The sequence below is a fragment of the Hyla sarda genome, chromosome 4 (genome assembly GCF_029499605.1).
Source record: "Hyla sarda isolate aHylSar1 chromosome 4, aHylSar1.hap1, whole genome shotgun sequence".
Classification (NCBI taxonomy): domain Eukaryota; kingdom Metazoa; phylum Chordata; class Amphibia; order Anura; family Hylidae; genus Hyla; species Hyla sarda.
Window position 1 is genome coordinate 113839373 of NC_079192.1, and position 24735 is coordinate 113864107.

Below are 24735 nucleotides of genomic sequence, written 5' to 3' on the forward strand. Positions count from 1 at the left end.
AAATAATGGAAGGGTTAAGATTTTTAATAGAAGTAATTTACAAATCTAAGAAGAAAAAACTATATAGGTGTGTGCAGCTCACAACTATTACGCACCGAGGTCAAACTGGGCAAGCAACTATACCGTAATTGCTAGAAAGAGAAAAACCAAAAAATACAATGTAGCCCGGACCTTCTAGGTGAGTAAATAAAAATGGATATACGTGGATCGTGCTTCAATAATAATTATCATTTATTATAAAATATAGATAAGATTTCGACACTTCTCACAGGGCCCTTGTGAGAAGAACATACATATTAAAAGGCAACCTAACAATGTATTTAGGCAATAGTAATTAAAACTATAGATCTGGCATAGAATAATAAAATAGCAGAGTAAGATCTGTACCATACAAACATATTAAAGAGTTGCTCTTCTGGGTATTTAGGGTAGATATGTCCCTTTTAGATACAGTAGCAAACAGTCTGTAATATTAGAAATTGTTCCCGGTCTTTAAATGGTAACTCAGGCGATGGATATTGCTCCCGCAATGGCTGAGTGTCCGTGGTGTGCACAGTTCTCTGTGCGGTGCTTCCAATTGTGAGCCTGGTCCAGTAGAATCTGAGCGCGGTGGCAGTCGCTGTCGGCTGAGGCGCTGGCAGGCGCCGAAGATCGCAGTGGTGTCCGGGGACTGCTGGCGCTGGCGTGCGCTGGAGTTGGTATTCCTCACCGCTTTGCTAGTTGGTAGACAGGACCTTGTACTGGAGGGCTGGAAGTTCACCTCGTGGTGCCGGCGTCTGACGTCAGAGCCGGGATGGCTGCACCAGGATGGTTACACCGGAATGGATCTGAACTGCTGAACCGGGTAGGTAGCAGAGTAAGAGCACTAATAATGGTACAGTTCATAAAAGGTAACTGGCCATAAAGTTTAGGCACAGTTCGAGTACTACTATGCCAGTAGATAACGGCTAGACGCGTTTCAGGGTTGTATAATGTAACCCTTTCCTCAGTAGTCATGATCATGACTGTCCAGAGCAGGATAGGTTTGCTATAGGGATTTTCTTCTAATCTGGACAGTTCTTGACACGGACAGAGGTGTCAGCAGAGAGCACTGTGGTCAGACTGGAAAGAACTGCACAATCTACTCTGTAGTAGACAGCAGCTGATAAATAATGGAAGGGTTAAGATTTTTTAATAGAAGTAATTTACAAATCTAAGAAGAAAAAACTATATAGGTGTGTGCAGCTCACAACTATTACGCACCGAGGTCAAACTGGGCAAGCAACTATACCGTAATTGCTAGAAAGAGAAAAACCAAAAAATACAATGTAGCCCGGACCTTCTAGGTGAGTAAATAAAAATGGATATACGTGGATCGTGCTTCAATAATAATTATCATTTATTATAAAATATAGATAAGATTTCGACACTTCTCACAGGGCCCTTGTGAGAAGAACATACATATTAAAAGGCAACCTAACAATGTATTTAGGCAATAGTAATTAAAACTATAGATCTGGCATAGAATAATAAAATAGCAGAGTAAGATCTGTACCATACAAATATATTAAAGAGTTGCTCTTCTGGGTATTTAGGGTAGATATGTCCCTTTTAGATACAGTAGCAAACAGTCTGTAATATTAGAAATTGTTACCGGTCTGTAAATGGTAACTCAGGCGATGGATATTGCTCCCGCAATGGCTGAGTGTCCGTGGTGCGCACAGTTCTCTGTGCGGTGCTTCCAATTGTGAGCCTGGTCCAGTAGAATCTGAGCGCGGTGGCAGTCGCTGTCGGCTGAGGCACTGGCAGGCGCCGAAGATCGCAGTGGTGTCCGGGGACTGCTGGCGCTGGCGTGCGCTGGAGTTGGTATTTCTCACCGCTTTGCTAGTTGGTAGACAGGACCTTGTACTGGAGGGCTGGAAGTTCACCTCGTGGTGCCGGCGTCTGACGTCAGAGCCGGGATGGCTGCACCAGGATGGTTACACCGGAATGGATCTGAACTGCTGAACCGGGTAGGTAGCAGAGTAAGAGCACTAATAATGGTACAGTTCATAAAAGGTAACTGGCCATAAAGTTTAGGCACAGTTCGAGTACTACTATGCCAGTAGATAACGACTAGACGCGTTTCAGGGTTGTATAATGTAACCCTTTCCTCAGTAGTCATGATCATGACTACTGAGGAAAGGGTTACATTATACAACCCTGAAACGCGTCTAGTCGTTATCTACTGGCATAGTAGTACTCGAACTGTGCCTACACTTTATGGCCAGTTACCTTTTATGAACTGTACCATTATTAGCGCTCTTACTCTGCTACCTACCCGACAGCGACTGCCACCGCGCTCAGATTCTACTGGACCAGAAGAGCAACTCTTTAATATATTTGTATGGTACAGATCTTACTCTGCTATTTTATTATTCTATGCCAGGTCTATAGTTTTAATTACTATTGCCTAAATACATTGTTAGGTTGCCTTTTAATATGTATGTTCTTCTCACAAGGGCCCTGTGAGAAGTGTCGAAATCTTATCTATATTTTATAATAAATGATAATTATTATTGAAGCACGATCCACGTATATCCATTTTTATTTACTCACCTAGAAGGTCCGGGCTACATTGTATTTTTTAATTTACAAATCTGTTTAACTTTCTGGCACCAGTTGATTTGAAAACACTTGTTTTCCACTTGTTTCCACCAGAGTTTCCCTTTAATTCTGTACATGCAGATAATATCTGTCCTGACTGAAACGTGGGTTTAAGATGTTTTTATTCAGTAGTAACAATGGATGCAATTACAGTTTATAAGCAATAAATGGGATATCTGCATGTTTTGAATGGTTCTTTACAATGTTGTCATGGAGACCTTTTCTAATCTCCAAGTGCCTTTTATTCCGCTAATTCACACAGTTTTGCTGCTATGTTTCCATTAGAATTTCTTAGTGGGATAGTCTTAGCCTTTAGACTCTTATATATGCCACAGTTTTAAGTACATTAAATTTTATGTATAAATGTATTCTGGCTGATCACCTTGAAAGGGGTACTCCAGAGGAAAAAAACATTTTTCAAGTCAACTGGTGACAGAAAGTTATACAGACTTGTAAATTACTTCTATTTAAAGATCTGTTAGTCTTTTAGTACTTATTAGCTACTGTATGTCCTGGAGGAAGTTGTGTAGTTCTTTCTAGTCTGACCATAGCGTTCTCTGCTGCCAGCGCTGTCCATGTCAGGAACTGACCAGAGTAGGAATAAATGCCCATAGCAAAACTCTCCTGCTCTCAACAGTTCTTGACATAGACAGAAGTGTCAGCAGAGAGCACTGTGGTCAGACTGAGAGGAACTACACAACTTCCTCTTCAGCATACAGCAGCTGATAAGTACTGGAAGGATTAAGATTTTTAAATAGATGTAATTGATAAATCACTCTTGCACCTATTGATTTAAAATTTTGTTAGTAGGTGTGGTGGTTTTTGGTTGCTGTTTTTTAAATGAAAAACAAAAACTCAAATGGGACAGTTTTTTTTTTATTCCAAAAACAGCTCTACTCATCAGCTACTAATATTTACTTATGGTTAACACACTTCACAAACATTGTACTGTACAATGGAATTTAATTCTACACTAAACTATGACCTTACTACTAGCCACTGCCCTGTCCCTGAGCTTTTCAATTTTCTTATTTTGCAGGTTAAATTTACATATTATTTACTGTGAAACTTCTTTGAGAATACCACCCAAAATTGTATTGAAGGGTAGGGTCACACTGAGCGGATACGCAGCATATTTGACGCTGCGAGAAATCAGCTGAACAGTGGGAAATACACTGTGTATGCGCTAGGAGCAGACACAGGGCTTTCCCCACCATAGCTCTGTGCCTGCAATAAGGTTCGGGAGCCGGCCACTCATCACAGTTATTCCAGTGAGCAGCTGGCCTCCGAACCTTATTGCAGACACAGGTCTGTAGTGGGGAAAGACCTATGTCTGCTCCTAGCGCATACATAGTGTATTTCCAACTGTTTCGCAGATTTCCGCTCAGTATGACCCTACCCGTAAAGTGGTTTTCTAAGGGAGTGGTCTTCTCAAAGTAAAAGGCTAATATGCATAGTAAATAGTGAACTAAAAATTAATCTCACATTTTAAATTTATCTCTTTCAATGTCACTGAACAGTTATTTGTGATACATTTATGGAAATATTGTAACTATCTGGATATGGTTTTACTACAGAGGCTGTTTACACAGAAAAAATGGATTAATGTTATAATTATATTTACTGGGAATCAAATGAAAGACTTTTCCATGTTACAGAGGGAAATTCATCTTCTGAACAGTTGTCTCTTTTAAAGGGGTAATCCACTTCTCAGCGTTTGGAACAAACTGTTCCGAACACTGGAGCTGGTGTGAGGTGGAATTTTGCGGCCCTTGCAAACATGCGACTGCTCTTCCCCTCTGCTCTCTGAAGTTTTCCGAAGCTAGAGCTGGGAGGAGCGAAGTCAGAGCACAGAGGTCGCACGTCTGCATGAGGGAAATGAGAGAAATAAGCCACACACCCTCATCTCCCCCCTTCTGAAGGATGAAAGACACAGGTCTGCATGGGACAAGAAGCCAGAGCAAGGGGAGAGAGGACGTACACAGCTCCCTCACCTCCCCTCCCCCTGCTCTGTCTTCAGAGGACACAAGTTACCACAGAGCAAAGAAGCCAGAAGAGCAGGGGAGAGAGGACGTACACAGCTCCTCATCTCCCCTGCTTAATGGTTTCTGTGTGTGAAGGGGACATACTGCACAAGCTGGGGATAAGGGGGTGGGGGGGACATACTGCACGTGCTGGGGATATGGGGGGGACATCACAGACTGGAGATGATTTCTATGTGTGAAGGGGGACATACTACACAGGCTGGGGATAATGAGGTGGGGGGACATACTGCACAGGCTGGGGATAAGGGGGGATGGGGGGACATCCTGCATGGGCTGGGGATAAGGGGGGGGACATCACAGACTGGGGATAAGGGGGAGGGGACATCACAGCACGCAAGCTGGGGATGATTTCCATGTGTTAAGGGGGACATACTGTACACATCTCCTCTCCCCCTGCTCTGCCTTCGGAGGACGCAGGTCTGCACTGCAGAAAGAAGACGGTGGAGGATGACAAAGTGCAGGGCCGTTGATGTATACACTGCAGGGGCTGGGGATTAAATCTCTGACTGGGGATGATTTATATGTGTGAGGGGGGGGGGCAGGTCTCCTGAATGACACATTGACACATGCTGGGATTTGTAGTCCCTGTTATATGTGTGTATGTTAGTGTTTCCCAACCAGGGAATGCTTGGAGTTGTAGTTCTGGAGCACTTGGAGGCACCCTGGTTGGGAAACACTGGTGTATGCCCTGTAGAGGTGTTGGTGAATTACAGACAATAAAGGTGTTGTGAACTACAACCCCCAGGAGACTACTGAGGCAGCTGCTGGTGTTATTCCACAGACTGAAGACTCCTGACACAATATGCTGGGATTTGTAGTCCCTTCTGTGTGTGTATGCCAGTGTATCCCAACCAGGGCTGAGTTATATTAGTGTGCTGTGTATAATGCAGGTTTCCTGGGGCTGTTAAGGGGGAGAACGAACTGCACGGGCTGGTTTCTGTTTTTTTCATGGGGTGTTCATTAGTAGTGTTGCTCGCAAATATTCGAAATGCGAATTCGCGAATATTCGCGAATATAGCACTATATATTCGAAATTACGAATATATATATATATATATATATTATTTTTTTTTCAAAGTACACATCACAGTGATCATTCCTCTCTGCTTCCAGCTTGTGTGGTGTAAAGAAGGCTCTAATACTACTGTGTGAGACTGGCGTACGAATTTTCGCATATGCGAAAATAAAACTCGAATATTACGAATATGCAAATTTAGAGAATATATGACGAATATTCGTCCATATATTCGCGAAATATCGCAAATTCGAATATGACCTATGCCGCTCAACACTATTCATTAGCCGCATAAAGAGGACATAGAAATGAATCGGGTTCATACAGGGACATAGAAATGCATGGGGTTCATACAGGGACGTAGAAATGTACAGGTTTTATACAGGGAAGCAGAGATGCACAGGGTTCATACAAGGAAGCAGAAATGCACGGGGTTCATACAGGGAAGCAGAGATGCACAGGGTTCATACAGGGAAGCAGAGATGCATGGTGTTCATACAGGGAAGCAGAGATGCATGGTGTTCATACAGGGAAGCAGAGATGCACGGGGTTCATACAGAGATGCAGAGATGCACAGGGTTCATACAGGGAAGCAGAAATGCACGGAGTTCATACAGGGGTGCAGAGATGCACAGGGTTCATACAGGGAAGCAGAGATGCACGGGGTTCATACAGGGGAGCTGAGATGCATGGGGTTCATACAGGGAAGCAGAGATGCACAGGGTTCATACACGGAAGCAGAGATGCACAGGGTTCATACAGGGAAGCAGAGATGCACAGGGTTCCTACAGGGAAGTAGAGATGCATGGGGTTCATACAGGGAAGCAGAGATGCACAGGGTTTTTACAGAGGTCTTCATGTCAGCATTCATTGCAAAGCAGCTTTGAGAGAAAATAATGTCAGAAGGGACGTACAGGAGAAATAACACTGTAGCATGTAAACCTTCAAAAACGGATTTTGGCAGCAGCCGCCAATTGAAATCTACACTTGCAGAATTCTGCAAGTGGAGAATTTAGATAAAATCAATAACCTGTCTAGGACCAAGGGCGTACCTGTACACCTGCAGCACTTCCGTTCACCACCGGTAACCGGGCGATGAACGAAACAGGATGCCTGCTGAAATCATCCAGCAGGCATCCCGTGCTAATGCCTGTGGGCTCCTGAGTCCCTCCCCCCCCACCCACAATGTTGGTCAATTCAGGCCGGAGATTTGCGGCCATTCCAGGTCATATGGGTCTCCAGTGACCCGGTAAATAACTGCTTTCGGGGCCGTCCAAGATAGCTTCGATCACCCTGAAGTAATAGGAGTGAGATGGCAGGGGTGCCACCCCTCCTGTCCCTGCTATTGGTCGGTCAGAAGCGACCGACCAATAGCAGATTGGGTAGGTGGCACGAGGGTTAAAGTTCAGTTCACCCGCTCTGCCCACCCACAGTAATCCTGGCAGAGCGGGGTAACTGTGATGTGAGCAGCGGTGGAGGTCCCTTACCGATTGCGGGCGGCAATACTCCTCTAGGTGTGCCGGGCGGCAATCGTGCTGTAGACGGGAGCCAGGAGGTAAGTAGTTGCCTAGCAACATCTAGAGGGCCACAGTTTGGAGATCACTGTGCAGTGGTCTCTAAATTGTGGCCATCCAGATCTTGCATAACTACAACTCCGAGCATGCACTGACAGACCGTACATTCTGGGAGTTGTAGTTTTGCAACAGCTGGAGCCAACCTGGTGAGGAAGCACTGAGTTAGGTTCTGTTACCTAGCTGGGTGTTTCCTCCCCAGCGTGCCTTTAGCTGTGGAAAAACTACAACTCCCAGCATGCACTGATAGCCGAAGGGCATGCTGGGAGTTGTAGATATGTAACAGCTGGAGGCGCACAAATACAACTCTCAGCATGCCCAGACAGCCATTTGCTGTAGCTATGCAAGATCTCAGCAGGCATTCCATTCCGTTCACCACCCGATTACCGGTGGTAAACGGAAACACTGAAGGCATGTGTCATTCAGGAGTCTTCAGTCTGTGGTATAACACCAGCATGCTGTCTCTGTAGTCTCCTGGGGGTTGTAGTTCACCACACCTCTACAGCATACACAACAGGGACTACAAATCCCAGCCAGTTGTGCCAGGAGTCTTCAGTCTGTGGTATAACACCAGCAGCTGCCTCAGTAGTCTCCTGGGGGTTGTAGTTCGCAACACCTCTATTGTCTCTCAGTAGTCTCCTGGGGGTTTTAGTTCACCAACACCTCTACAGGGCATCCACCAGTGTTCCAGAACTACAACTCCCAGCATTCCCTGGTTGGGAAATACTAGCATACACACACATAACAGGGACTACAACTCCCAGCGTGTGTCAATGTGTCATTCAGGAGTTCTGTCTCCCCCCCCCCTTCACACATAGAAATCATCCCCAGTCTGAGATTTATTCCCCAGCCCCTGCAGTGTATACATCCCTAGCCCTGCACTTTGTCATCCTCCCCCTGCTCTGTCTTCTTTCTCCAGTGCAGACCTGCGTCCTCCGAAGGCAGAGCAGGGGGAGGGGAAATGCGTGCAGTATGTCCCCCTTCACACATAGAAATCATCCCCAGCTTGCATGCTGTAATGTCCCCCCCTTATCCCCAGTCTGTGATGTCCCCCCCTTATCCCCAGCCCATGCAGTATGTCCCCACACCCCTCCCATATCCCCAGCCCATGCAGTATGTCCCCCCACCCCCATTATCCCCAGCCCATACAGTATGTCCCCCCCTTATCCCCAGCCCGTGCAGTATGTCCCCCCACCCCCTTATCCCCAGCCCGTGCAGTAGGCCCCCCTCACCCCCCTTATCCCCAGCCCGTGCAATATGTCCCCCCCACCCCCTTATCCCCAGCTCGTGCAGTATGTCCCCTTCACACATAGAAATCATTAGGCAGAGGAGATGAGGAGCTGTGTATGTCCTTTCTCCACTGCTCTTCAGGATTCTTTACCCCATGGTAACTTGTGTCCTCCGAAGACAGAGCAAGGGGAGGGAAGGTGAGGGAGCTGTGTACGTCCTCTTTCCCCCTGTTCTGGCTTCTTGTCCCATGCAGACCTGCGTCCTTCATCGTCCAGGAGGGGGAGATGACGGGGCATGGCTTATTTCTCTCATTTCTCCCATGCATGGGTCGCAAAATTCCCCCTCACACCGACACCGGGAGCTTGTGACGTCATAGCCCCACCTTCTCAAGTCTATGGGAGGGGGCGTGACAGCCCATAGACTTGAATTGAGGGGGGGCATGATGTCATGGGGGGGCGTGGCTATGACATCACAAGCTCCCGGCACCGACTCCAGCGTTCGGAACAGTTCCAAATGCTGAGAAGCGGAGTACCCCTTTAAGTCTATCAATTAAAAGAAGCTGTCCAAGCTAAGTGTGGAATGACACTAATGGAATAAAAAATTAAAAAATAGAGGTCATGGAGTTAATATTAAACCTGCTCAAAGAAAAGGCATCACATCAAGGATATATAAGCAGATTCTTAAAACTCTAATGTAAACAAACGAAACATAAAATGAAGAGAAATGGCAGAGAGGTGTAGGGTTTATTTCTGATCATGAATGGGAATATGAACGTTTTGTGACTCTTTGAATCCAGCTGCCAAGGTTACACAATTCTTTATATTACATGAAATATTTCAAACCCTTAAAGCTTTAATGTAAAATGAGCTTTAGAAAGAGTCAAGAAGATTTGGTCGTCCAATAGAAATGACCCTATCTACATTTATTTTGGGGAAATAAATTGTAGAAAAATATATAGGTCAACACGAATTTTTGTGCACATTGTTGAGCAGAATATCTACATGAAAAAATGTTATAATTGTTAAATCTTCTTTATGTAACAGGTTTGAATATGACTTGATCATGAATGCGGATGTTAACACTGACCAACACCACCAGTGGTTCTATTTTGAAGTTAGCGCAATGCGAGCTAATGTCCCTTATCGCTTCAATGTCATTAACTGTGAAAAGGTGAACAGCCAATTTAATTATGGTAAGCACCTATGGGAGTAAAAGGTTACTTATACAGGTTCCACATATAAAGTCATATCTTGCAGGTTTATAGTGCAATTGAAAAGATTAATGTTTTGCTGTCATTTGCACTCTAAGTGGCACGCAGCAGGCCTTCATAGCTGGAAGTGGTACACAGCAGGACAAAATAAGGGAAAAGGTTTCCTACTATACCAAGCATGTATCAACTACTGCAATAAAAGCCTTGACACTGGGATCCCTCATGTTGCTGAAACATATGTGATTGTTTGTGCAATAAAGTATTCACATGCTATCATTTCTACCACATGCATTTATTGGCTTAGAAATACCAGCTTCTGTCCCAAATTGCTAAACTACATGAAATTATCAGCAGTTTCCCTGCAGAGAAAATGTGTGCAATATACAACACAATTTTTTCATAGTGGAAAACAATGAACAGGCTACATTAAGTGAATTTGTAAAAAAAATATATAGTTACTTCCAAAGTATGTCATTGGCAATATACTGCACTACAAGTGGTGAAACATAGAAACATAGAATGTGTTGGCAGATAAGAACCATTTTGCCCATCTAGTCTGCCCAATAATATGAATAATATGAATAGTCCCTGGCCCTATCTTATATGAAGGATAGCCTTATACTTATCCCAGGCATGTTTAAACTCCTTCACTGTATTTGCAGTTTCCACTTCTGCAGGAAGGCTATTCCATGCATCCACTACTCTCTCAGTAAAGTAATACTTCCTCATATTACTTTTAAACCTTTGTCCCTGTAATTTAAAACTATGTCCTCTTGTGGTAGTTTTTCTTCTTTTAAATATACTCTCCTCCTTTACCTTGCTGATTCCCTATTTGTTGTAGACTTCTTGACATCTTGTTTCTCCATATCTGTAGATTCTTCTAGTAAAATAAAATAGTTTAAAATATTTGTCCATGTTTTCAAATGCAGTATTCCTTTTTATAAGACACAGGACAGCATTGTGTTCTCAAAAATCAAATACAGAATCAAACGGTGTTCTCAGTTGCACCAATACTTCTTTCTTACAAATTTCTTACAAATTCTTAAAGGGGTACTCCTGTTCTCCAGTATTCTGAACATTTTTTTCCCAGCAGCGGCCCCAGCAGTGGGACCCCCGCGATCAGACATCTTATCCCCTATCCTTTGAATAAGGAATAAGAGGTCTAGGAGCGGAGTACCCCTTTAACCCTTAAAGATGAAGCCTGCTTTTGTGTTTATGACTGGCCCCATTTCTCAATTCTGACATGTGTCTCTTTAAGTGATAATAAGTTTGACATGCTTTTACTGAGTGAAGGGATTCTGAGATCGTTTTTTGATGACTTCGTATTATGGGTTAATTTTTGTTGATTGTGAAATATTGTGAAAATTGGAAAAATATGCATTTTTCTAGATTCAATGAGTGGTAAAAATAAAGTTATCTTTATTCTGTGGGTCGGTATGATTATGGCGATACCCAATGTATATAGTTTTTTTCCCTTTTCACAACAAAATCCTTTCCCCCCCCCCTTTATTGTGTTTGCCATGTGCGGGCAACCATAACTTTTTTATTTTTCATAAGACTGTGTTTTCTGATGGCTTATCGAGTCTGAAGGGCGTACAGCAGGAGGATATATGGGAGAGAAACGATAATGTGGAGGGTAGAAAAATATGGAAATAAAAAAAAAATCTGAAAGGGGTTTGCTGTAAGCCACCAAATATAACGGAAGAGGCAGAAGATCAATTACTGTGGCAAATAAACAAGGCAGCAAATCAAAATGATGTGATAATAATGGGGCACTTTAACTATCATGATATAAACTGGGAGACTGAGACCTGTGAATCTCATAAAGGAAACAGGTTTCTGACTATAGGTAAAGACAATATCTGTTCCAAATGGTGCAGGGCCCGACCAGAGGGGGCACCCTACTAGACTTAATATTAACCAACAGACCTGGCAGTGAAGAAGCATTAAAAAGATATAGAGAAAAAATAAAAAATATGTAAAAACAGATAAAAGCCGCAAAAATTGAGACAGAAAGACTCATTGCCAAAGATAGTAAAACTAACCCCAAAATGTTTTTTAACAAAAATGACAAAAATGAAAGTGTTGGCCTTTTAAAAAATGATGAGGAAGAAATAATTCACCAAGGAAAATGAAATGCCAGGTGAAATATAGAAAGATAAGGTAAAAATCCCCAGTACAGGTCAACTGTCTAATAAAGGAAGAAGTACAGTGCCGCCTACAAAAAATCAAAATAGACAAATCACCAGGTCCAGATGGCATTCACCCCCATGTTCTAAAGGAATTAAGTAATGTAATAGACAGACCCCTATTTTTAATATTCAGGGACTCTATAGTAACAGGGACTGTTCCTCCGGACTGGCGCATGGCAAATGTGGTGCCAATATTTAAAAAGGGGACAAAACGTGACCCAGGGAATTATAGACCTGTTAGTTTAACCTCTGTTGTATGTAAATTGTTTGAGGGTTTTCTAATAGATGCTATTTTGGAATATCTTGATAAAAATAAATGTATGATCCCATATCAGCATGGCTTCATGAGGGTTCAGTCCTGTCAAACTAACCTGATGAGCTTTTATGAGGAGGTGAGCTCCAGACCGGACGAGGGGGAACCGCTGGATGTTGCATATCTGGATTTTTCCAAAGCATTTGATACGGTGCCACATAAATGCTTGGTGCATAAAATGACAGGGATTGGGGATTGGGATTGGGGAAAATGTGTGCAAGTGGGTAAGTAACTGGCTCAGTGATAGAAAACAGAGGGTGGTTATTAATGGTACTTATTCTGATTGGGTGACTGTTACTAGTGGGGTACCATAGGGGTCCATCTTGGGTCCTATTCTATTTCATATATCCATTAATGACCTTGCAGAGGGTTTGAACAGTAAAGTAGCAATTTTTGCAGATAATACTAAACTCTGTAAAGTGGTAAACACTATAGAGGACAGTGCACTATTACAAATGGATCTGGACAGGTTGCATGTTTTGGCTGAGAAGTGGCAGATGAGGTTCAACACTGATAAATGTAAGGTAATGCACATGGGAAAGAAACATCTGGGCTGGCATTATATTTTAAATGGGAGAACACTTGTGATGACTGGCGTGGAAAAGAACTTGGGAGTCTTAGTTAACAGTAAATGTAGCTGTAGTGACCAGTGTCGGGCAGCTGCTGCCCAGGCAAATAAAATCATGGGGTGCATCAATAGGGGCATAGATGCCCACGACAAGGAAATATTTCTACCGCTGTACAAATCACTAGTCAGACCACACATAGATTACTGTGTACAGTACTGGGCACCAGTGTACAAGAAAGATATAGTGGAGCTGGAGAGGGTTCAAAGACGGGCAACAAGGGTAATACGGGGAATGGGATGACTACAGAAAGATTATCAGAATTAGGGTTATTTAGTTTAGAAAAGAGAAGGCTTAGGGGAGACCTAATAACTATGTATAAACATATCAGGGGACAGTACAGAGATCTCTCCCATGATCTATTTATACCCAAAATTGTGTCTATAACAAGGGGGCATCCTCTATGTCTAGAGGAAAGAAGGTTTCTACACCAGCACAGATGGGAATTCTTTACTGTAAGAGCAGTGAGACTGTGGAATTCTCTGCCTGAGGAGGTGGTCATGGTGAACCCTGTAAAAGAATTTAAAAGGGGTCTGGATGCATTTTTGGAGAATAATAACATTACAGGTTATGGATTCTAGATTTATAGGGACAGAAGGTTGATCCAGGGATTTATTCTGACTGCCGTTTTGGAGTCGGGAAGGAATTTTTTACCTTGAGTATGAGGTTTTTTGCCTTCCCCTGGATCGACTCAGTAAGGACTCATTAGGGTTATAGGTTGAACTTGATGGACTCTGGTCTTTTTTCAACCTTATGAACTATGTTACTGTGTTACAATGTTATTTTATGTGTGATGAGCTGTGCTTATTAATAATACCAATGCATGCTACCTTTTGATCATTTTTATTCCACTTTTTGAAGGCAAAATAACCACATTATTTCATGACGTTCAATGTGCGCAATATATAACATTATTGTTTTACAGCACAATTGTGTTGGGATCCCAGCTGCTCTATTGCAACAAGTCGCACAGAGCAGGCGATCAGCAGGACGTATGCATACGTCCATTTGCGGGAACATACCCCCACATACGATGTATGCATACATCTTTGGAAGGGAATAGGTTAATGGACTGCATAGACTTTAACCCCCTTCCCTGACGTAGATTTACAGCAAGGATTTGGTAAGAGAGGAAAACTGATGCTGGCAATGGTAATGCTGCAGAAGTCGGGAGAAGCAAGGGCCTGGCGCATGCGTAGTTACACTGCATAGAGCACTCTCCGGACACACAGCTCTCACGTCATCAGGATGTGAGTTGTGTAAAAACTTCAGGCACATGCGCTCTGCAGACAGAGCGCTGCACTTTGGGGGCATGTGACTCCGTGTCACTAGGACGTGGGGTTGAAGAAAATGAATATACAAACCACGGGGTCAGGCTTAGGCCCCTTCCTCCGGGACCCAAAGAGATATGGATGCCGGGGGACCGCCTTCAAAGCGCTACTGCAGAGAGGACAAACAGAACTTTAGCGGGGGAGAACTCAGCGGCCAGGGCACACACCAAAGAAAGTGAATGCTTTATGGACTCCAGTTCACCCACGCTATCAACAGTATAATGTGGGCGAACTGGCTGACAGTTTTAATTTAATACAGGCTGCCTATGTCAGGTTATACCAATAGAGTGCTGATCTAATAGATCAGTTCAATGGAAATGTAATTTGTATGCATTCAATTGATCTACACAAGGCTCCTTTTAAACTGCCGTTGCACCCCTTTGAGAACGGCTGTCAAACTCTCGCTCTTTCTTTTTTTTGACGGCCGTCATTTTGATGGGGCACAACAGGCAACAGTGGGTTCTAATGGTACCTATTATAGTCAATGGGGTCTGTCAGGCGCAGCTGTTTTTCAGCTGGAGTAGCGGGAGAAAAAGATGGTGCAAGCAGTATTTTTTCTCCCACTATTCTCCCCGGCGGCCCCAACGGCCGCCACACTACCATGTGACAACAGTAGTGTAAAAGAGGACTAAGCAATCAAATGACTCATTATAAAAGGCTTATTTCCAAAAAAAGTGTAAAAATTAAATATATATGGTATAGTCATGTGAGGAATTGCTTAAACTATTTTACTTTCCTGGTACTGCAATTCTAAATTGCAGATTTTTTGTCATATCCCATCCCAGAAAAGTTTCTGATCTAAAGAAATCTGAATTCAAAACATTAGAAAGCGGCACTACAAAGTAATTCCAAAATTAAAATTGTGAACTTTATTCACCCATTTATTCACCCAAGTGTCAGCCAATAAGTACAGCATACAACTCACAGGAACCAATGTTCCTGACTTACATTTGTAAGTGTGAAAACGGACTTGCATTTTATACCCCAATGTTATTTGTAATTTATCCTCATTCCAAGTTACAATCTTAGTGTGTACACATCGTTCGAGCATAGCACTGTATAAGAAAGCACAGTCTGATACATTTTGCCAGCTAAAAGGACAGTCTTTTGGCCTCTGTCGGGTGAATGGAGCTTATAAATATGATTGATGCATATACCAAAGGTAGAACTCCAATGTAGTGTACACAGAGCTGAAAGAGTTATTTTATAAATATGACATCTACAAAAGGAGACAATAATTAAATGTAGGGAAAGGCTGATTTGAAGATTATTTCAGTTTATCAAGGAATATATTTTCCAATCTGCTCGTTCTTTATCCTACTCAATAAGAGACTCACTTACAAATAACAATGAGAGAACTAATTAGCAGCCATGACTGAGCAGGATGAGAGAATCCAGAAGAAATACATATGAGACAATATTTCTTGATGAGACTCAAAGAAAAACAACTTGTCACTGTCCTGCCTATTTGTAATGCAAAAGCAATGTTCTCCCTTTCATTAATTAGACAAATCATCAAAGTACATTCTGTGTTTACAGAAATTTGTAGAATTATGATCGGGTCTAATTATTTATAATTAGTAGTGACTGTGGGGTGTGAGGAAAAAGTAACATTCCCTGGAGAATCGACGTCTTAGCTAATAAGCAAAAAAGAAATACATTAAGAAAAGTTCATGCACTTACAAGAAAGGACTACTGAGGGGTATTATATTTCATTTATTGAGCGTGTAGAAAGGAATCCACGCTCACACTTTACATATCCACGCTCAGGACTTTCACACTTTACATATTTGATGCATATTAATTCATTCACATAAAACTGTGGGCTTTGAGCTTAAAATGCAATAAAGTGATTTCTGGGACTTTAAACTAATAATCTATACTTAACCCCATAAAGCGGTAGTCCAGTATCAAAAAACCTGATCAGACACTGCGCATAGGGGATACGTTTTTTGATACTTTATAACTCCTTTAACGACATTGGATGTAAATGTACGTCCTGGTGCCCAGGTACTTACCACACCAGGACATATATTTCTGTCCTGGATATGAAGGGAGTGCAGGAGCTGCACTCTCTTCATGCACTGCAGGACTTGGCTGATATTAGCAACCAGTGTACTGAAAAATACTGTGTTTTGTAATAGAATGTTTTAGATGACTCAGCACTTTTCAGTGCTGGAATAAGACAGCTCCATTGGCTGACACGTGCACACCCAGCCACTACCATTTGTTCTTGGGGAGTAAGTGCGCGTGTCACATGACCACATATGTTGTGTGTCTAACACCGTTCTCTTCAGTGTGAGTTCGGCTACCACAGCAGGAGGATGTCTCCTGCTGTGATAGCACAAGCGCTGTGGGAAGCTGCCGGTAATGGAAGACATCACACTGATGTCCACAATTAGCCCCTCAGATGCCGTGATCAATACTGATTTGGAGCAATGCAGCAGCTCTCGTTGCTGATCTGATCACCCACGGCACAACCGCGGGGATCAGATGAGCCAAGATGGTGGACAGAGGTCTCCTCATTTGCCTCCTGCTGCTATCATGGGGTCTTCATCTCTGGTCAGCCTTCTAGCAGTAAAAGTAGATCACTTATAACACTGATCACTGATCAGTATCAATCTATTCATAGCACTTTATAGGGGCATAAAAAAAGTAAAACATTTGTAAAAAAAAAAAAAAAAAAATAAGTAAAATGAAATATGAATAAGAAACTCCTCCCATTTTACCCCAAAGTGTAAAAAACATATTTGGTATCGGCACGTGCATAAATGTCCAAACTATTCAAATATAATGATAATGATCCCGTACGGTGAACAACGTAAAAAAATAAAAAATAAAAAATTACTGCTTTTTGGTCAACCCACATTCCAAAATTTGTTATAAAAAGTGACCAAAACCCCACAAATATGGTACAAAAAAGTACAGATCACAGTGCCACAAATGAGCACTAATACAGCAATTAACATGGAAAAATAAGAAAGTTATATTTTGTTGAAAAAAAAATTGAGTTTTTTTTTTTTTTAAAGCATCTCAATAATACAAAAGCATGTAAACATGGTAACCATTTTAATCTTATTGATCCACAGAATAAATAAAACATGTTATTTTTACTGTATTGTACAGTGTGAAAACAAAACCCTCCAAAATGTGTTTTTCTTTTCAATCCCCCCCCCCACAAGTAATATATTTTTCTGTTTTGCCATACATTTAATGGTAAAATAAGTTACATCATTAGAAAGTACAAGTGGTTGTTCAAAAAAACAGCCCTCATATGGATCAGTGGATGGAAAAATAAATAGAGTTATTATTCTTAGAATGTAAGTAGGAAAAAATGCAAAGATAAAATAGGCTGTGTCCTTAAGGGGTTAAAGTAGTCCATAAATGTAAGATATATGGATGTCTTCCTATAAGATCCCTCAGTCAGTAAACTGAGGAAGTTTGCTAGTGTGGACATTAAAATGTCCCTGTACTTGGTCTTGCACCTTCGTGAAGGGGGCTGAACTGCAGTACTAGGCACAACCACATTTGTACACCTTGGCCTGGGTAAATAATGACCTACTACTTCCTATTCAGATGACTGGGGTGTGAACCCCCAATGATTATAAATTGGTGGCTTATACAATGAATAGACCATCAGTTAAAATCCCAGAAAACCCCATAAATATATAAGGTGGTATTATAGTTACAATGTAATGTTATAGTTATGGTTAGCCTTATACACATTTAACGGGAAGCTTCTAGTATAAAAAGTGTAAATAATTTTGCTTTGTGTTCACCCAGGTATGCAACCTGTTATATATTCAGTGAAAGAAGCTCTCCAGGGAAAGACATATTGGATGAGGACTGGGTCCAACATTTGTTATTATAAGTAAGTCTCAACTCTTATTTAACCCTTTAATGACCAGGAAAATGTTTTTTTTGCATTTTCTTTCTCCTTCTTTGCCTTCTAAAGAGCCATAACTCTTTTCTTTTTTATGTTTTCATTAATGTAAATGGCTTGATTTTTTGCATAACTAAATGTACTTTGTTAGGGCATCCTTCATTTTACCATAAAATATATTGTAAAACCCCTCAAGTGGTGAAAAAAAATATAATTTTTACATTTCCTTGTCAAGGCTCTATCCAGCATATTCAATGCATCATGGTCTTTTTTTCAGTACCATATTGGGGTAGAGAGGACTTTTTGATTACTTTTTATTATACTTTTTCTGGGATGCTATGTGACAAAAAAACACCAATTCTCAGGTTTGGTATACTTTTTTGTTTACACCATTGACCATGCAGGAAAAATAGCATTATATTAAGCATGTGATTTAATCAAATATGTTAATTTATTTATTTATATATTTATTTTGGAAAATGGGAAAAAAGGGGGTGGTGTATTTTTTTTATTAGGGAAGAGAGTTTTATATTTTTAAAATACTTTGTTAATTTTTTTTCTACTTTTTTTTGTCAGCTGAAACTCAATGGTAAATATAAAAAAAAATTATCTTTATGCACTTAATGGATTTTTCCCCCCAAAGCCAGTACTCCACATGGAAAAGAAAGGTGTACAGGGAGGATTGGCACGCTGTAATGTATTCAATTTAAAACTGCACAAAAACTGTATATGTGAATAAAATTACTCTTTCCCTTACATCTTATCAGCAGCACAATTGTGGCGATTTCTCTGCTGTGTGGACTGATAGGACAGATGGAACTTTTAATGATGAAAGGGGTACTTTGCCCCTAGACTTCATCTCCCATAACCAAAAGATAGGGGTACGATGTCTGATCGAAGGGGATCTGGCCACTGGGACCCCCCATGACCTCTGGGCTGGCACCCCCGCATTCTGAACATTTATGTTTAGAACGCTGCCTCTGGGCTACTGGTTTAAGATGTCTAGGAGAACCCCTTTAAACCTTACTATAAAAAGATCCCATAAATTCCACCCTCTTGTGTTTTTTTCTGTTTTACTGATGTAGGACAGGTAGATGCTCCAGAAGCAAGTGTAGCTAGTTCAAATTAGTGCTCCTTACCTTTTGCAAAATTTAGCTGTTGTCTCTTTCAAACTTAGCGACATGGTAAAAAGGTGTGTTAGAGCGCTCACTCCTGTAGAATAGCTTGACTGGGATCGTGGCAGTATAGAAGTAGCCGGGCATGGTTGAGTTTAAGATATAATAACCAGATTTTATTAGGGTAGATCACAGATAACGCCTTTCGAAAGGCGTTATCTGTGATCTACCCTAATCAAATCTGGTTATTATATCTTAAACTCAACCGTGTCCGGCTACTTCTATACTGCCACAATCCCAGTCAAGCTATTCTACAGGAGTGAGCGCTCTAACACACCTTTTTACCACGTGAACCGGAGCCCCGGGGATCTTCAACTCTTGCATTCTCCAGACATCCAGGAATCCCAGGACGCCACGGTGTGAGCTGCACCCCCTGATCTCACTATTCCCTTTGCAATGGGATATAAGCGCGATATGGTGTTGTGCCCCCTGCACAACACCAGAAGGTGAGCAAGTTTTTTTCACCTCTTTTTCTTCGTTTTATCTGAATACTTTTACGGCACATTGTTGCGCTTCCCTTTTGTGTTTCCAATTTTTTCTGCATATCAAGCAAACTTAGCGACATGTGATACTGGAAGTTGCTAAGTTTCCTTGCTGGCTTCTGTGTTTGTGGTAGCCATCTTTGTTTGACTCCTTTGATTTTATTTGTGCGCCTAAAGCCTCTTGTGTGTATCACGGTTACATTCAACATCCATCCAACAGTTAAGCAGAGGGATAACAGTGCTAGAAGAATTGTCTCTGAATCTAAAAATGTTCTTTAAATAATGTAGATGTGAGAAATCCAGAAGTGGATCTCATAACAATCTACAATAAACCAAACTTCTCATACTTTTCTTCTTTTAGAAGGTGCATGAACCATTTGCTGATGACGCGATGTCCATCAACTTGAAGTTTATATTCTCTCAGCCCAGTTCTCTCTGCTGATGCAGTTGAGTCAGGGACAATTTTGAATTATCTTCCTCAGGCATGATCCGTTGTCTTAGTACAGCCAAATGTGACCCAGTCTCCACAACCTATGGTTAGGTTCAGAAATTGTAAAATGACATATTATGCACTTAAATTGGTATTAATATCCACATTATATGTATCCTGGGATCTGCCATTGTTCCTAAAAAGACTTCGTCAGCCTTCATTTGAGTTTTTAGAATAATTTCCTTTATCTTATGTCTCTAGTAATTAAATCTGATAAGAGAGTAATTAAATGTTGGGTTTTTGTCACTACAATTCTGTACATATTTTTTCTTCCAGACAAGGTCTTTTTTTTGTTTTGTTGCATGCTTTAGGCCAAAGGTTCCTTCTAATGCCAATGTCAATTACATCATATCCCTACCTTTTCTTTCCCAAGATGACCAGTTGGATTGCTTAAGACCTAGGCCGCTTTCCCCAAACTTATCTAAAAAGGAATGCTTCAGTTAGCTATCCCAATGGAGGCTGTAAAGTTTTCAGAACCTATATATCCTCTGAGGGAAGAGTCTTTAGCTTTCTTCTACTTATCAGATGGCCTGAAACTTTGATGCTTCCTCAGAGATCAATCTACAAGGGTTCTTTCTACTTCTGTAGCTGAGCACTCTTTCATTTCTTCAGAACAGATTTGTAGCTAAGCCTCATAGTATACTACAAATACATAATAGATTCAGTTAGAGATCTTCGAAGAACACTTCCTTTGGAGAGTATCTTTTAAGATCTGTAAGGGAGATCCCTCCCTAGAGATTCTTCATGCTAACACAATTGTGCTGCTGAGAGGAGAGAAGAGATTTTTACAATTTAGAATAAAAGCCTGTTTTCCTTCAGTCTTTTTAAGAGCACAAGACTCTGTCCTAGATTTCCTAGACAGACTGGCTCCAGAAAGTTAAACAGATTTGTAAATTACTTCTATTTAAAAATCGTAATCCTCCCAGTACTTATCAGTTGCTGCATGCTACAGAGGAAGTTCTTATCTTTCTCACCACGGGTGTTCTCTGCTGACACCTCTGTCTATGTCAGGAACTGTCCAGAGCAAAATAGGTTTGCTATGGGTATTTTCTCCTGCTCTGGACCGTTCCTGACATGGACAGAGGTGTCTGTGTGGTCAGACAGAAATGAAATTCAAAAAGATAGGAAATTCCTCTGTAATATCCAGCAGCTGATAAGTACTGGAAGGATGCCATTTTTTAAATCAAAATAATCTGTTTAACTTTCTGGCACCAGTTGATTTAACAGTTATATCTGTCCTATAAGTCCACACAGCTGAGAAATCCCCACAATTGTGCTCCTAAAAGGATTAAGAGAAATCAGATTTACAATCTAAATTGTAAACTTATAGACAATGTGCAGCCGATGCTCACCTATGGGAGGATTGGGCATGTCCTAGTAAATAGCCTTGTCGCACATTTTAGGATACATTTATAGAATAGCATTCCATCTGTAATTTTTCTCAAACAACAGTAAATTGAGTTAAATCATACTGCATTGTAGATAAGGTGTTCCTTAAATGGGCTCCGTCAGATACGAACACTTTTTATGTGTTGGACATCTTGGCAAAACATTAACCTTTCTAATATACTTCATAGGAAAATGTTATTTCCTTTATATAGAAATCATGACTTATAAAATCATGGCTTTGTCCAAGCTGAAGCACAGGCATGAACAAAGTACAGTAAGTGAGGGTGGGCTAGTACTCCTCTGTGCTCTCTCCTGTCTGAGAGTACTCCTCTCTGCTCTCTCCTGTCTGATATGACTCCTCTGTGCGCTCTCCTGTCTGATAGGACTCATCTGTGCTCTCTCCTGTCTGATAGTCCTCCTCTGTGCTCTCTCCTGTCTGATAGGACTCCTCTGTGCTCTCTTCTGTCTGAAAGGACTCCTCTTTGCTCTCTCCTGTCTGATAGCACTCCTCTGTGCTCTCTCCTGTCTGATAGCACTTCTCTGTGCTCTCTCCTGTCTTATCGGACTCCTCTGTGCTCTTTCCTGCCTGATAGTACTCCTCTGTGCTCTCTCCTGTCTGATAGTACTCCTCTGTGGTCTCTCCTGTCTGATAGTACTCCTCTCTGCTCTCTCCTGTCTGATAACACTTCTCTGTGCTCTCTCCTGTCTGATAGGACTTCTCTGTGCTCTCTCCTGTCTCATAGTACTCCTCTGTGATCTCTCATGTCTGATAGTACTCATCTATGCTCTCTCCTGTCTGATAGTACTCTTCTGTGCTCCCTCCTGTCTGATAGCACTCCTCTGTGCTCTCTCCTGTCTCATAGCACTCCTCTGTGCTCTCTCCTGTCTGATAGCACTCCTCTGTGCTTTCTCCTGTCTGATAGTACTCTTCTATGCTCCCTCCTGTCTGATAGCACTCCTCTGTGCTCTCTCCTGTCGGATAGCACTCCTCTGTGCTCTCTCCTGTCTGATAGCACTCCTCTGTGCTCTCTCCTGTCTGATAGCTCTCCCCCGTGCTCTCTCCTATCTGATAGTACTCCTTTGTCTGATAGGACAGAAAAGAGCACAGAGGAGTCCTATTAGACAGGAGAGAGCATAGAGGAGTACTATCAGATAGGAGAGAGCACAGAGGAGTACTATCAGACAGGAGAGAGCACAGAGGAGTGCTAGCCCACCCTCACTTACTGGACTTTGCCCATGCTTGTGCTTCAGCCTGGACAAAGCCATAATTTTATAAAAAGGAAATACAATTTTCTTATGGAGCATAATAGAAAGGTTAATGTTTTGCCAAGATTTACAATATATAAAAAGTATTTGTTTCTGACTGTGCCTATTTAAACTTTTAGTGTATGTTTAAAATGTTGAATATGAGCTAGTATAGGAAAATTAGTAAAATTTTAGTTTTGTATTTAGTCCTTTTTTGACACTTTTAGTTCTCGTTCTGATGAATGGTAGTTTGTAAAGTACAGGTTTCTGGAAGCACATAATACAATGTAGTGGGATATACTATGTATCTATGTTGTCGTTTTAAAAATGTTTCCTTCTTTATTGGTTTAACAGTAGCTGGAGGGATTCTTAAGACTGAACAGAAGATTACTTTAAAGAAAAATTATAGCTTCTATACTCTTCATCACAGTTCATTGTGTTCTCTGGTACAACAGAGATGATACAATTTGTCCAAAAAACTTCTACACAATACTGTTAAAACTAGGAAGGTTAGATGGCAGCATAATTGGTGCTGTGTGAGGAAATTGGTTTGAAATGCACTAGTGGGTACCATATAGTTTAATGTTTATTTGTAAAGTGAATATAATGGCTGGTCTCATATTCAAAGGAAATTGTGCCTCCTGACAGATGAATACTTCTTAGCAGGTGTTAGTATTCACCTCCTTTCAAAAGATGTGTTTTTAACTAAGGATCCTGGACATCCTCACACTCTATACAAAAGTGACTTCGTAATGACCATAGATTTAATCTTAAAATGTACTTTTGCTTTTATGTATTATGAAAAAAAAAATACATTAGACTTATACTACTACATATGTTGATTGGAAAACATGTTGGCATAACATGAGATATTATTTTATCATTTCAATTTGCATATTCTTCTGTATCCTTAAACTTATTAGGAAGTGGGTGAGAACTTTATGCATACAGGAAGGTTTATGACTCTATGGGACCTCCTAATTTGGCTGTAAGATCAAAGCTACGCAAAAGGGGAGATTTTCTATGACCAGCAATTTAGCTCCCCCCCCCCCAGTAAACTCCTGCCAGAGAATAAAAGCGAGCCTCTTAATAAATCCAGTGGCATCTTTGGCTACCCTATACACCTCTCTGAAAGCTTTGCCAGCTCAGAGCTTTCAGATAAAATTTATGCCTGAGGGTAAGGTCTAGTAAATCAAGCAGGTGTGCGAGACCCAGCCCCTTTTGTTAAGCCCCACCTACTTTTTAAAAGTAGGCAATGTAAAAGCCCCTCCAAGTTTATAATTTTTTTAGGGAAAAATGCCCTTTTCTCCTTTTATCAGACTCCTTTCCTCTTAATATGCCTCCTCAACTGATCACATCTATTTACCATGGAGAAAATTAGCTTCACTTAGAGATCAAGTTCTACTATCTATTAACTTGCTGATGTAAAATAACCTACATGCTGTATGCAGGGCTGCCATCGGGGGGTACACCCCATACTCCTGTAAGGGGCCCGGCCAGCTCTGTCCTTTTTATTTAAGCTTATCAGTGAGTGGTTGTGCCTGTCACTCACTGACCGCTGGGGGCCTGCCACTATTCACTGCTCACTGACTGATTGACTGACTACATACAGTCAGTAATCAGTCAGAAAGGGCGGCGGGCCCCCTCACTGTCACGTGCTGGGCCTTCTCTACTGGGGAACCCGGCGCACATATGACGGGGCAACCAGTCTTGCCCCGTCACTGAACTGCTACTTCATCTGCTTGTGGGGACATGCTAGCAGAGGTGTGCGCGCTGAGTGACGTCATAGCAAGCGCCATGCCAGGACGCCAACGTCCTGCGCGTGCAATGACGCCACTTATAGCGCGCACCTCTTCCAAGAAGTCCTTGCAGTAGAAATCGACTTCCAGAGGGTGGTGGGTTAGCACGGCACT

The 24735-nt window shown here is 41.6% G+C and overlaps 1 protein-coding gene across 1 annotated transcript in view; it reads left to right on the forward strand.

Annotated features, from left to right (window-relative positions):
* The window catches only part of AGBL1 (AGBL carboxypeptidase 1), a 791487-nt gene that overhangs the window by 199120 nt on the left and 567632 nt on the right, over positions 1-24735 (forward strand). Inside the window, exons 14-15 of the mRNA XM_056571891.1 lie at positions 9530-9678; positions 17942-18029. Coding sequence (XP_056427866.1) covers positions 9530-9678; positions 17942-18029 — 237 coding nt within the window. The remainder of the gene's footprint in view (positions 1-9529; positions 9679-17941; positions 18030-24735) is intronic.